The 14,964-nt window shown below is 30.0% G+C and overlaps 2 protein-coding genes across 4 annotated transcripts in view; both read left to right on the forward strand.

Annotated features, from left to right (window-relative positions):
• Positions 1–14,964, forward strand: part of antxr1a (ANTXR cell adhesion molecule 1a) — a 370,977-nt gene that overhangs the window by 233,485 nt on the left and 122,528 nt on the right. The gene's annotated exons all lie outside the window — the stretch shown is intronic.
• The window catches only part of agtpbp1 (ATP/GTP binding carboxypeptidase 1), a 57,128-nt gene that overhangs the window by 8,872 nt on the left and 33,292 nt on the right, over positions 1–14,964 (forward strand). For 2 of the 3 annotated variants that reach the window (XM_056463042.1, XM_056463043.1), the window contains exons 4-9: positions 11,245–11,312; positions 11,424–11,487; positions 12,498–12,644; positions 13,947–14,078; positions 14,184–14,277; positions 14,387–14,424. In XM_056463042.1, coding sequence (XP_056319017.1) covers positions 11,245–11,312; positions 11,424–11,487; positions 12,498–12,644; positions 13,947–14,078; positions 14,184–14,277; positions 14,387–14,424 — 543 coding nt within the window. Of the gene's footprint in view, positions 1–5,010; positions 5,269–11,244; positions 11,313–11,423; positions 11,488–12,497; positions 12,645–13,946; positions 14,079–14,183; positions 14,278–14,386; positions 14,425–14,964 lie in introns of those variants that run through there. The other variant, XM_056463044.1, reaches the window with a different exon arrangement.

A 14,964-nucleotide genomic window follows, 5' to 3' on the forward strand; every position in this document is an offset into this window, starting at 1 on the left:
TTTTTTTCTTTACGTTTAACGAGCGTTATTATATTCCATAACACTCTCACCAGTCCTTACCCCTTATTTGCGTCTAATACCCCAGTTTGTCACGACGGCATGACTGAAATATTCATGAGTTAAAGTGAAACTGCCGATTCTGCAGCTAAAGTCAGGCATCCTGCTGGTTTTGATTCAGAAGGGCACTTTGTTTGTGAGACGGCTCACCGGTCAGGTATACATCCGCGCTAAAATATCAAGGTGAAAGTCATCATAGCTTGCCTAGAATAGACCCAGCTCCCAACCCAACTTTGAGAATAGATTAACGGTGATATTTTTTTTACCGCGCGATAAGAGTCTCGCGTTAACGCAGCCATTAACGCCAATAACGGCCCAGCACTAGTTATTATATAAAAACAATGTTTTTATACAGAAATAAAGTTTACAAAATGTTATTCAAATTTTAACTTGGTGTTTTATGCCAGTTTAAATGACTTGTTTGTTTTATTTCAGCTAGAATAAAAGGAGTTTGAATTTTTTATGAACCATTTTAAGGTCAATATTATTAATATAATTTTTTTTTCGATTGTCTACAGAACTAACCATCGTTATACAATACCTTGCCTAATTACCCTAACCTGCCTAGTTAACCTAATTAACCCAGTTAAGCCTTTTAAATGTCCCTTTAAGCTGTATAGAAGTGTCTTGAAAAATATCTAGTCAAATATTATTTACTGTCATCATGGCAAAGAGAAAATAAATCAGTTATTAGAAATGAGTTTTTAAAACTATTATGTTTAGAAAATGTGTTGAAAAAAAATCTTCTCTCTGTTAAACAGAAATTGAGGAAAAAATACACAGGGGGCTAATAATTCAAGGGGGCTAATAATTCTGACTTGAACTGTATATATATATGTGTGTATTCTCTACGTATGTGTTTGTGTATCACAGTTTTGTCTGGTTCTCGAATCTGATTGACTTATAGCCGTGTGCTATTCCCGTAATAACAGCACTCGGACATCCTTCTCACCCTTCTGTATTACTCCGCCCACACAGAGTGACAGCAGATCAATAAGCTCACTACAGTTTGACAAATATTGCAGCTGTTGGACAACATAATGTACTTTTGAGGCTTTTTCAGGGGAGAATGTAGTTGTTTAGATTGCAGCTATGCAGTTTATTTATGAGGACAGTGCCTATTTTAAATATTTATAATTTTGGAGATTCAGTACGTCGGCATGCCTCAGCCTGTCATACTGAGCAAAGCAAAGACAGTTGACGTTCCGCCACAAGATGGCGACAGAGATCGCATAATAAGCCCTTAAAGGACAAAAAACTCAGCGTAATTTCAAACAACAACTGATCAAATCATTATAAATCTGATGAGTGACATTCTAAGTCGATCTCGATCTTTTGTAAGTTGTAGTGCTGTATTTATACCATAGTAATTGTAGTGTATTGAGTGTGAGATAGGACCCAGGAATGTATGTATTTTGTGTTGGCTACTCTTTGCATAACCCAGAGTTACTTTTTTGTTAGCCATCTGACTAGTTCAGTAAAAAGAAAGAAAGAAGAATTATAATCTGATAGTGTTTGCTTTGGCTTTTTGGGGGTCAATTATTGTGATATCCCGATTGCAACAGAGAAATACTGGGAAATCTCTGTAGAGTGATGGCATTTCATGCTATAGAGATAATATAATACATATGTAAATACACATAAATGTTCATACGTTTAAAAAAATATATAAGTATTAAAAACTTTCAAGGACTTAAGATGCTGAAGACCATTAAACGCATCATAACAGTCTTGTGAAAAGGATCCATTGGTCCACTGCTTCTGCCTTAATGAGCATTGTTCACAAAGCCGCAGTGTAACAAATCACAAGCAGTTACAACAGCGGTGACCAGGGGAATGTGTCATAGCACTGCTAGTCTTAAAACTCATCTTTCTCATCTCAAGCATGTGGAGATGCTGAGGCGATCAGCTGTGAAATGTGACAGCACTGGACTGCTCTTCCCCTTACCCTCACTGCCCGTAACCGTACACCGCATATGAGTAATATCTCTACTGTCTGCTCACTGACCCACACATGATCCTGTCAGCAACTCAGACAAAATATAGAAATGTTCCCACGTCCCTCTTGCGCTTCTCTCTTTCTCTCTCCATCTCTCTCTCGCTTTCTCCCCCCTTGCTCTTACAAAAATACATACAATTAAACAAAATGTCTGTCTGTCTGTCTGTCTGTCTATAACTCTCTCTCTCTCTTAATTAAATTTTCAATTCAAATGAGCTTTACTGGAGTTTAATACTTGAATAATAAACAATTATATAATACATAAATAAATGAAACCTGAATAGATCTGTCAAATGATTAAACAAAAACATGAATACTTTATGCAAAAATAAATCAAATAATAATAATAAATATAACTTAGACATTGTTACAATGTAAATTAAAAAAAAAAAATTATTTATCTATATTCTTAAATGTTTATTTATTTATTCATGTATTCATTTGATGTTCATATTTAATATTAATATTGCTTTTTTATTCAATTACTATTTATATTTAATATTTATTATTTATTTATTAATGTATTATTTTAATAATTTAATCATTTGATGTTCATATTTAATATTAATATTTATTTTTTATTCAAATATTATTTATATTTAATATTTATTATTTATTTATTAATGTATTATTTTAATAATTAACTCATTTGATGTTCATATTTAATATTCATCAAATGTTTATTGTTAAAAAATCATTTGATATTTTAAATATTCATGTATTATTCTTTATTTATTTATTTATTTATTTATTCATATGATATTATATTAAATCTGTTCATACTTAATATTCATTACTTATTTATTCATGTATTTATTTGATATTCATATTTAATATTCCTTATTAATTTGATATTCCTATTTAATACACATTAAATGTTTTTTTCTTTTAAAAATACATTTAATTTGATATTTATATTAAATATTCATAAATTGTTCTTTATTTATTTCTTTATTCATTTGATGTTCATATTTAATATTCATTATTTATTCATTTATTCGTTTGATATTCATTATTTATATATTCTTGTATTCATTTATTCATTTGATGTTCATAATTATTATTAATTATTTATTCGTTTGATATTCATTATTTATTTATGCATATATTCATTTATTCATTTGATGTTCATAATTATTATTAATTATTTATCTATTCATTTATACATTTGATATTCATATTTAATATTCATTATTTATTTATTCATGTATTCATTTGATATTCATATTTAATATTCGTTATTTATTAATTTTTTTATTTATATATTAATTTATTCATTTGATATTCATATTTAATAATCGTTATTTTTTATTTTTTATTTATATATTAATTTATTCATTTGATATTCATATTTAATATTCATTATTTATTTATTCATGTATTCATTTGATATTCTATATTTAATATTCGTTATGTATGTATTCATGTATTCATTTGATATTCTATATTCAATATTCATTATGTATGTATTTATTTGATGTTCATATTTAATATTCATTATTTATTTATTCATGTATTCATTTGATATTCATATTTATTATTAATTATTTTTTTATTTATATATTAATTTATTCATTTGATATTCATATTTAATATTCGTTATTTATTTATTTATTTATTCATGTATTCATTTGATATTCTATATTTAATATTCATTATTTATTTGTTCATGTATTCATTGGATATTCTATATTTAATATTCGTTATGTATGTATTCATGTATTCATTTGATATTCTATATTTAATATTCATTATTTATTTATTCATGTATTCATTTGATATTCTATATTTAATATCCGTTATTTATGTATTCATGTATTCATTTGATATTCATTATTTATTTATTCATTTGATATTCATATTTAATATTCATTATTTATTTATTCATTTGATATTCTATATTTAATATTAATTATTTATTTATTCATGTATTCATTTGATATTTTATATTTAATATCCGTTATTTATGTATTCATGTATTCATTTGATATTCATTATTTATTTATTCATTTGATATTCATATTTAATATTCGTTATGTATGTATTCATGTATTTATTTGATGTTCATATTTAATATTCATTATTTATTTATTCATGTATTCATTTATTCATGTGATATTCATATTTATTTATTCATGTATTCATTGATTCATGTGATATTCATTATTTCTTTATTCATGTATTCATTTGATATTCATATTTATTTATTTATTTATTTATTTATATATATATATATATATATATATATATATATATATATATATATATATATATATATATATATATATATATATATATATATATATATATATATATATATATATATAAATTTATTCATTTGATATTCATATTTAATATTCATTATTTATTTATTCATGTATTCATTTATTAATGTGATATTCATATTTAATATTCATTATTTATTTATTCATTTATTTATTTAATATTTATATTTAATATTCATTAAATGTTTATTCTTTTAAAAATATTTTCATTTGATATTTATATTATGTTCATGAGTTATTATTTATTTATTTGTTTATTTATTTGATGTTATAATAAAGATTCATTCAATATTTATTTATTCCTTTATTAATATATTTATTTGATATTTATCTTATTATTTAATTATTTAATATTCATAAATATTTAATTATTCATTTAAATTTTTTTCGTTTGATATTTATATTAAATATTCATTAATTATTCTTTTTATTTATAAGAATAACTTACTCTCACACTAAGAATATTGCCACGTCACCCCTTTTGCTCTCGTTCTCTCTCTCTCTCTCTCTCTCTCTCTCTCTCTTTCTCTCTCTCTCCCTCTCTATCTCCCTGCTGTAACCTTTCAGTTCTCTTTCAAATCCTCTCCTGCTGGTGACTGTCATTGATCTGCTGTTGGCTTGTGTGTGTGTGTGTGTGTGTGTGTGTGTGTGTGTGTGTGTGTGTGTGTGTGTGTGTGTGTGTGTGTGTATATGCACGTTTTGACTGACAGCACCTGGACAGTGGGAGGAGTCTGTGTCTGTGTGAAATATGATTACTCCAGTGTAGCATTTCCACCGTATCAGTGCTATGGATGAAGCGCTGGAGTGTGTTCAAGTTATTAGAAGAGGAATAATAGAGGGCAAGATTTGGGTTAGGAATAAAAATGGACTATAAAAGCTATGCCAGAAGGAGGACCGGCAGTGTGTATCGGCCCCCATGCAGCCCTGGTAAGAACTAAGATGGACACATGTTCACACGAAACGATCGTTTTGAAACACACTTAGAGTAAATGTGGAATCCATTTGTGTTTAGCAGCTTCTTAAAGGCAATGGTCATTAAAATTTATTTATTTATTTATTTATTTATTTATTTATTTATTTATTTATTTATTTATTTATTTATTATAATTTATTTATTTATTTTTATTATTATAAGTTTTATTATTATAACTTGTTTTTATTTATTTTATTTTGTATTTATTTATTTATTTGTATTATTATAATTTATTTATTTATTTTTATTATTATAAGTTTTATTATTATAACTTGTTTTTATTTATTTTATTTTGTATTTATTTATTTATTTATTTGTATTATTTTTATTATTATTATTTATTTTTATTTATTTATTTTGTATTTATGTATTTATTTTATTATTATTGTTTATTTTTTATTACTAGAATTCTTTTTTTAATTAATTTTTTATTATTATTATTATTATTATTTATTTTTATTTATTTATTTTGTATTTATTTATTTATTTTTATTATTATTATTTATTTTTTATTACTAGAATTCTTTTTTAATTTATTTATTATTATTATTATTATTATTATTATTATTATTATTATTTATTTATTTTTTATTTATAAATTTAAAAAAAAATTTTAACTAGGCAAAAGTGTTGCATCCCCAATTATAAATAAATCAATCATTTATGTAATTTTAAACATCTTATATTTGTTTTGAAACATTTCTGAAATGTTTTTATGCTAAATCATAACTTTTAGTTTGTTTATAATCTTGCCAGAAATTTCAGATGCGCTTTACAATAAGTTCCCATTAGTTACAGCCAGTTAATCAAAACTAACCATATGTATTGCAATAGTTATAGTATGTTTTACTGTTTTTGATGATGATGTTACTTAATAAAAAATAAAAGTGTTTATTAATAATTCATATAAGCTCAGGTCAATCATTAACAATATTAAGAGACACTACCTTTAATTGTGACTTTAACTATCATTAGCATTAAGAAGGTCTGGAAATATTTTGCATTAAAAATGGAACCTGTACCAACAAATCTTTTAACATTCAGCAAAAATGAATCAGTAGATATCTCTAAAATACGTATAGTGCATTATAAATATAATGGTAGAAATCAGGAACCATGACCAAGTAAATTATGCGTGCGTAAATCATTTTTATGATACTTTTGGGGTACAGTATTAGTAAATTTAGTCATTTTACATAAATGTATATGTGGTTACGAAAACAAACAGCATTTTTCTAAACAAGTGTCAGAATACTGTGAATATTATAATAATAATTGAATATATAATGAATTATTTTAATTGAATAAATAGATAAATATATTAATAAATAATTCAGTAATTATTCTCTTTTTATTTTACATTGTCGTCTTCCTCTGTTATAGTAAAATCTGTTTTAATTTTGTTGTAGCTAATAGTAATTTTTTACAACGCTAGTTAGCATAGGCTAATCCGTAGCTTCAGGTTGCATTAATGTCAGTATTGAATTATTTTACATGCTTGTTAACTGTCAAAAAATTTAATGTGACAATAAAGTAGTATGACATTTAATAGCAGGTTCTTACCATAAAGTAATCTTGATAGTCTATACTTGGATCCATTTTGAAATGCGTTCAGTTTTTTTTTTTCCTTCCCCCGAGTCTTAAGTGTCTCTTCTGGTACTGCGTGTCCACTGGGGAGCTGCTGTGATTGAAGGCATGTGCCGCCTCAGCCTGACATGTGTACTCTCGGCCGTGTCACCAGTTTCTGATTTGCACAGCACTTTTTATTTATGCGTGTGCACATGTCGGGGCTGAGATAAGTAACATGTTCATTTGCTGTTAATGGTGGAGCGTCATTTCAGAAGGATCGTAACCATAGCTGATATTTAATGCTGGCCAGAGTCCTTCATTTTCACGAGGTGTTGATTTTACTAGTATCACAGCCTGCAGGCGGATGTGTTTGACTTTGTCTTAAACGTTTTTAAGATATAATTTGTTGCTTTTATTTTTAGACTTTTTGTTTTGGTCTGTCACTGAGGACATGTTGAGTTGATTGATGCTTCTCTTGTCCTTTTCTACTTTATTAATAACGCTTGTCGACATGCAGTTGAAGTCAGAATTATTAGCCACCCTGTTTATTTCTTCCCCCAATTTCTGTTTAAGGGAGAGGAGATTTTTTACAACACATTTCTAAACATAATAGTTTTAATAACTCATCTCTAATAACTGATTTATTTTATCTTTGTCATGATGACAGTAAATAATATTTGACTAGATATTTTTTTTAAGACACTTCCATACAGATTAAAGTGACATTAAAAGGCTTAACTAGGTTAATTAGGTTAACTAGGCAGGTTAGGGTAATTAGGCAAGTTATTATATAACGATGGTTTGTTCTGTAGACAATTGAACATATAAATAGCTTAAAGGGGTTAATAATTTTGACCTTAAAATGTTTTTTAAAAAATTAAAAACTGCTTTTATTCTAGTCGAAATAAAACAAATAAGACTTTCTCCAGAAGAAAAAATATTATCAGACATACTGTGAAAATTTCCTTGCTCTGTTAACCCTCTACTGCACGGCATACATGATGGCAACATGATACTTATGTTCATTTCCCTGCCACTGTTTCTTAAAGAACAACATTAATTTTTTTTTGTTGGAAAGAGAAGATTTTAATGTAGCCAATGATGTGCTTAGGCTAAGTCACATGACATGCTGTGTTTTTCTGTAGCGCAATTTCTTACAGACTGACGTTTTATTGTGAGTAGTTGCTGAATGCAATTGTAAACATCAATAAAAACAAAGGATCAAATTATGTCAGATCCACAAAAAAAAGTAAGTTATGATGACATATTCACAACTCAACTTTTTTGAATCAAATTAGTTTCTTGCACATCGATTAAATGTATGCGTTACCAAATGGCAACACTGTGCAACAGTGGAACGTGCAATATTGCAATGGGTTAGCTAGCTAGCAAGGTCAGCTGCACTGAAAAAAAATGAATCAAAGATGATTCCTTGGATTTACTAAATTTGTTTACATTAAGTGGTTGTAAACAATTTATTTGGGCTGAATTTAAACAAACAAATTAAGTTGAACATTATTAAATTTAATTTGTTTGTTTAAATTCAACACAAAAATTGTTTGCAACAGTTTTGCATGCAACACTCTTTTCAGTGTGTGAACTTTTTTTTAAGTTGTAACAATAACAACATGAATGCTAGTAATATAATGTTGATTAATTGTATGTTAATGAGATTTTGCATTATGGATAAAATATAGTTTTAATGGCAATGCTACATTTGAATAGATATGAATACAGGGAACAGTGTATTAGCGAGCACCACCATGTTCTACTGTAAGTGAAAGAAGAAAAGGACTGAACTGGCTCTTCCTGCAGATGAAAGTGAGGGTGAGATGGGTTTTAGTGAGCATGAGAAAGATGCAGACTGGACATTTGATAGAGACAGTTCAGGTAAGTTAGCTCAGAGGCAGATAAGACAGGCGTAGTATAGGATATAGTATAATATGCATAAACATTGTTAGCTAGTAGCTACATTATTCTGATGCATCTGGATATACTAGACTTGTTATTTATTTGTTATAATATTTACTGGAGAAAATATTTATATTCACTGTTGTATACATGATATATATATGTATATATATATATATATATATATATATATATATATATATATATATATATATATATATATATATATATATATATATATACATACATATATATATATATACATACATATATATACATACATATATATATATATATATATATACATACATATATATACATATATACATATATACATATATACATACATACATACATACAATATTAGGTTTGTTTTTAATAAAATTCAGCAAAAAAGATTGGAATGAATGACAGCTGTTGGAATAGAAGTTGTTGGAAAGTGTGTATAAGGTGTTATTTAAAAGTTCATTGTTATAATACAACACCAATTAAATAATTTCAAACATCAAAATTATTAATTAGAAATTTCTAATTTAAATATTTCCTTCTAAGTTAGATCTGTTGAACGTTGTTGCCATATGGCAACATTTCATAAAGTAGCTTAAAAATTATTATTTTTTTTTTTACAAAACTTCAAGTTACAGTTAAATATTTTTTAAATAGATTTATCATAATGCGTGCGGTAGAGGGTTAAACATCATTTGGGAAATATTTAAAAAAGAAAAATTCAAAGGGGGGCTAATAATTCTTGGCAAAAGGATTAGTGTTGTACTGTACTGCGCAAAAGTTTTAGGCCAGCACCAGCTTTGGGAGCCTATGGGTATTATTTTAACGATCTAGGCGCAAAGTCTAAAGCGCATGCTGCAAAAGCATTAAGAGTGTGTCCGAATCCACTTTTGCTATTGTGAGGATGGAAAAATATGGTTTGCGTCCTGGCGCATTGTCTAGGGTTGTGCTTATTCTCTTAATGAGTTATGGGTAGGCCCACACGGAATCTGCGCGCGCAGAATTCTGCAGATTTTCCGCAGATTTCCGCAGATTTTAGCCCATCATTAATTCTGTTTATTTACTTGAGTAAATGCGTGTAAATCTATATTTATTCACTTTTTAAATGAATTACAGTAATATTACTGACTAATATGAAAATGTATGTACAATGTAGTTTGTACAGTAATATTTTCTGTCTTTTAGTAGATCTGTTCTATGAGAGTCTTGCTTTGTTTACCAAATAAAGTGAATCTAATTGGATTTACATTTTAAACATTAAATACAAGTTAAAAAGGTATTATTTTTTATTTCACATATCAAGGTTTTAGTTATGATACTCCAAAAATAATTCTGCAGATATTCGCAGATTTTTACTAAAATTCTCCACAGAAAAAGCAAAAAACATCCGCAGGTTCCGTCTGGCCCTGGTTATGCGTGTGTTTTGAGCATGATGTGCAGTAAACCAATCAGAGTCTCATCTCTCATTCCCTTTAAGAGTCAGTTGTATCACACCATGGTGCATTTGCTATTTACATGGCAGACTTTGTAAGTGGAAAAACTGAACGCTTCACTAGCGGGAAAACGGTTAAATAGAGCATCTGCAGCGCGAGGATAAAGAATGAGCTTCCTCCATTCGGCCTCTTTACTTTCTCTTTACTTTTACTCTTTACTCCTTTACTTTCGTGGATAAGGAAATGATGTTGTACACACTCCACTAAAGACATCCATTAGCCTACATATTTAATTATATTTAAGCGCAAAGATTTGTTTCAAAACTATTTCTAATTTAGTTCTAATTCCCAGCAAACGAATAAACGAACAATAATAATATTGTTCATAGTGTAAAAGTGTGGCCAAAAAATGTAGTTGTATCCAAACACACGTCCTGTTCTTTTGCCCCATATTATATGTAATATTGTATATTATTATTATTATATATTATATATGATATAATATTAATATAATATATTATAATATTAATATAATGTTATATATTAATCATTTTACTAACTCATTCTGAATGATCTTAAAAACCTCCAAATAGTCCTAAATACAAAAGATTTGTAAATAATGGAATACTCAATTTAGTATTGAAAAATCAACCAGTCACAATTTATGAAAGAACAATTATTAAGCACATGGTTATAGGTCATGAATGGAGCATTTCTAGCTGCAGTCATAATCTGCTTACTAACGTTTATTAATGTTGAGTCAATGCTTAAATAATGAATTCACCACCATATGCTAATGCTTAATAAATGATTCAGAGTGTATAGTTAATATAAAGTGTTACTGAAAAATGTCTATCATAATCTGTGCAAAAGTTATTCTATTTCAACTGATAAGAGAACGGAATCACTTATGGGGGTATCTGGGTCAGTACAGACCATGAAAATGTAAAGAATGCGGAAGTAAATGATGAGTTTAGAAGGTTAAAGTCTGTCTGTTTTGTCATGTTTTAGAGAAGACCCGTAAGGAGGTGGGCTCTAAAGGCTCTGGTGGGATGGAGATCATTCTGTCATCTCTCGAGGTACTGCCGCACACAACTGATGCATCGATGAATCACACTTGTTTTATCATAGCAGAGTCTGATTAGCAGAGTGCTTTATAGCTGCTAATCCACTTGATGGTTTTTGAACAGAACACCCGGGATTTGCAGACCACCTTGAACATCCTTGGGATTTTGAATGAACTATTGACTGTTGGTGAGTTTCTGTGTTCTTAAAGGTACAGTTCACCCAAAATGAAAATGTACTCATCGTTTATTCACCCTCAAGTGGTTCCAAACCTGAACCTGTTGAACACAAAAGAAGATATTTCGAAGAATGTTAGTATTATGGAAGTCAATGGTTACAGATTTCTAAGGAAGTTAATGGTTGCAGGTTTTTTTCGGCTTAGTCCCTTTATTAATCAGGGGTCGCCACAGCGGACTTATCCAGCATATGTTTTACGCAGCAGATGCCCTTCCAGCCGCAACCCAGTACTGGGAAACACACACTCATTCACATGCTTACACTATGGACAATTTAGCTTACCCAATTCACCTATAGCGCATGTTTTTGGACTGTGGGAGAAACCGGAGCACCCAGAGAAAACCCACTCGAACATTGGGAGAGCATGCAAACTCCACACAGAAATGCCAACTATGTTTTGAAGATATTTAGAAAAATGCTGAAAACCTGTATTCATTGACTTCCATAGTACACTCAAAAACATTATGTTTGCTGTTTGTTTAAGCTACTTATTTAAAAGGAGCTGAAACAGCACAGTTCTTGGGTTTTTTGGAGGACAACTTAATTATTTTTTGTTCAATCCAATTAAATTTGTAAAAATCAAGAAGCTAACTTAACTCCTTTATGTTGTACCACAATTCGATTGTGTGGAACCAAGAATTGTTTACTTATTTGTTTTCCTTATATGGAAGTCAATGGTTACAGGTTTTCAGCTTTCTTCTAAATATCTTCTTTTGCGTTCAACAGAAGAAAGAAACTCGTATAAGAGTTGAACAAGTTATGGTAAAAAAATTTTATTTTTGGGTGAGCTATTTGTGTGATGAACTGGTAATCGCTTTCTTTGTTGTTGGTTAAAAACAAAAGTCCATTTGTGACCGCAGAATCGGCTGAGAAATGCTGCAATCAGGACACTTCAGTCAGAACAGTGTGTTTCTGAAGGTCAGAATCTAGCCTAATCTTTCTTTGTCTGTGTTGTGGTATAGGTGGAGGCCGCAGGACTGGGCTGTTTGTGTCTAAAGGAGGAACAGCCATTCTGCTGCAGCTGCTGGTGAGCTCCAGCAAAGACCCTCCGGCCAATGAGGAACTGATGCTTCACATTCATTCACTACTCGTCAAAGTCGGACCCAAAGGTACAACAAATCATTGCTCACTTTAGCTTTCACTAGTGGTGTGATAAATCAGATCATGTTATGGTTTTTGAGTCACGGATCAGACCGTTTTTTGGATCAGGCTAAAAGGGGAGGAGACAAATGTCATTTGCTGTCAATTTATTACAATAACAGTAATGCTTGGAAGTTTTGGTTTTAACAAACATAATAAAACCTGATAAAAAGGCTAGGTGCCTCCACAACTTCTTGCGTCATTATATTTTACAGGAAAGCCTGCATTTTTTTCACATAAACAATTTGAATGACACGAGGGCATCTCTCTGCGATTGCTTCAAATGTTGGATTAATCCACATGTAAATTAAAATTGGGTTGTGATCTGTGATCCGTTACACCCCCACTGTAAATTAAAACCAGCAAATGCAGTAGTTGTGACAATAAAAAACATTTTCTTTAGTTTTTTTTAACTACTATGCTGTATTATTTGTCACATTATACAGTACTTAAGTCAAAGCTGTGGCTATATTCCAAAATTATTATTATTATTAGTAGTTGTAGTATCAGTAATAGTAGATGTCATTAGTGTTGTAGTATCAGAATAAGAAGATGTTGCAGTAGCAGTAGTTGTCATTGCAAAAAAAACCCCAAAAAAACAGCTTGATCAGCCTGGTTTAAGCTGAACATAGCTGGTTTTGGCTGGGCTCCCAGCCTGGCTAGGTGGTCAAGCTGGTTTTAGCTAGTCATTTTCCAGCCTGACCAGATAAGACCAGGCTGGAAATGGCTGGAAACCAGCCTGGAAATGGCCAAAACCCCTCTAAAACCAGGCTGGTCAACCAGCTAAAACCAGCCAACCAGCCTAGGCTGGTTTAAGCTGTTTTTTTCAGTAGGGTGGTGTAGTAGTATCAGAAGTAGCAGATGTTGTCGATGTAGATGTTGTAGTAGTATCACTAGTAGTAGTGGTAAATGTTGTTGTAGTAGTATCAGTTGTAGTAGTAGTCAGTGTTGTAGTAGTATCAGTTGTAGTAGTATTAGTAGTAGTAAACGTAGTCGTTGTTGTGGCTCTTTTTTGTATAACCTGTGTTATTGGGTTAAATTCTTGGGTAAAATTCTATAATTTAATTAAATGGTAAATAATGATTACAAAGCGGTTTCAGTTTTTGGCCAGAATATGTGGTTTTGGTGCATGCCTAATACCAAAATGCAATCAAATAGTATTCTTAAAAACCAACTCAATGCCATAATATATTATGCAAATTAGTTTGTAATTGGTTGCAATGTCAAAAACTGCATTGGACAAATTTTCAGTGACATCATTTCCTCTTCAGACAGGAAGTTCGGTGTTAAAGCGCGTCTGAATGGGGCTCTGAATGTGACTCTGAATCTGGCCAAGCACAACCTGCAGAACTACAAGCTGTTGTTGCCATGTCTGCAGGTTCTTCGGGTCTATTCAAGCAACTGTAAGTTCCCATTTGATGTGTTCTGTCGGGAATTTTCGATAATGAATACCGGTGCGTTCATCAATGCTGAATTGAAAGACATTCGCTTGCTGTGTTTTCTCGTAGCGGTAAACGCAGTGTCGCTGGGAAAAAGCGGTGCTTTGGAGATCCTGTTTGAAATTGTTGGACCTTTCAGCAAAAAGAGCACCACTCTGCTGAAGTAAGTCTTGTGTGTTTGTGCGATTTCATGCACGTTTTGTTTGTTTCAGGAAGGAAATTGATTTTATTTTGTCTTGATCAATTCATTTATTTGATTTATTCCTAAACAGGGTGGCGTTGGACACACTGGCAGCATTATTAAAGTCTGGTAAGATGCCTCATCGGGTGGTTCTGAGGACCAGATTATAATACCCATGTCATGGCACAATTTACATGTCCTCATAAACCACATAAACAAGTTAACTGTAAACATTAATATAAAAAAGTTCATGACAATAATTTTAATACTATATATTTTTTTACTAATCATGTTGTTAGGTAATACAAAGTTTAACTTAATAGTTTTAGTCTGTTTAATTGATATAAATTGTACAAAGCCCCTAAAGTGACGTGCGAAAAATAATAATAATGAAGACTTTCACGTGCAGATGGGATAGCTAGACATAAATATCGCATGTGCATGATATAGACATACATATCGCGTACACACGAAGTTCATATCATGTGTGCATGACATAGACATACATATCGTGTGTGCATGACATACAAATCGCGCACGCATGTCATAGACATGCATGTCGCGTGCACACAATAGACATGCATATCATACATAAGTGTCACGTACACACGAAATGCATCTCACATGCGCATGACATAGTATGATGTGCGCATGACATAGACATACATA

Source organism: Danio aesculapii, chromosome 8, assembly GCF_903798145.1.
Source record: "Danio aesculapii chromosome 8, fDanAes4.1, whole genome shotgun sequence".
NCBI lineage: Eukaryota > Metazoa > Chordata > Actinopteri > Cypriniformes > Danionidae > Danio > Danio aesculapii.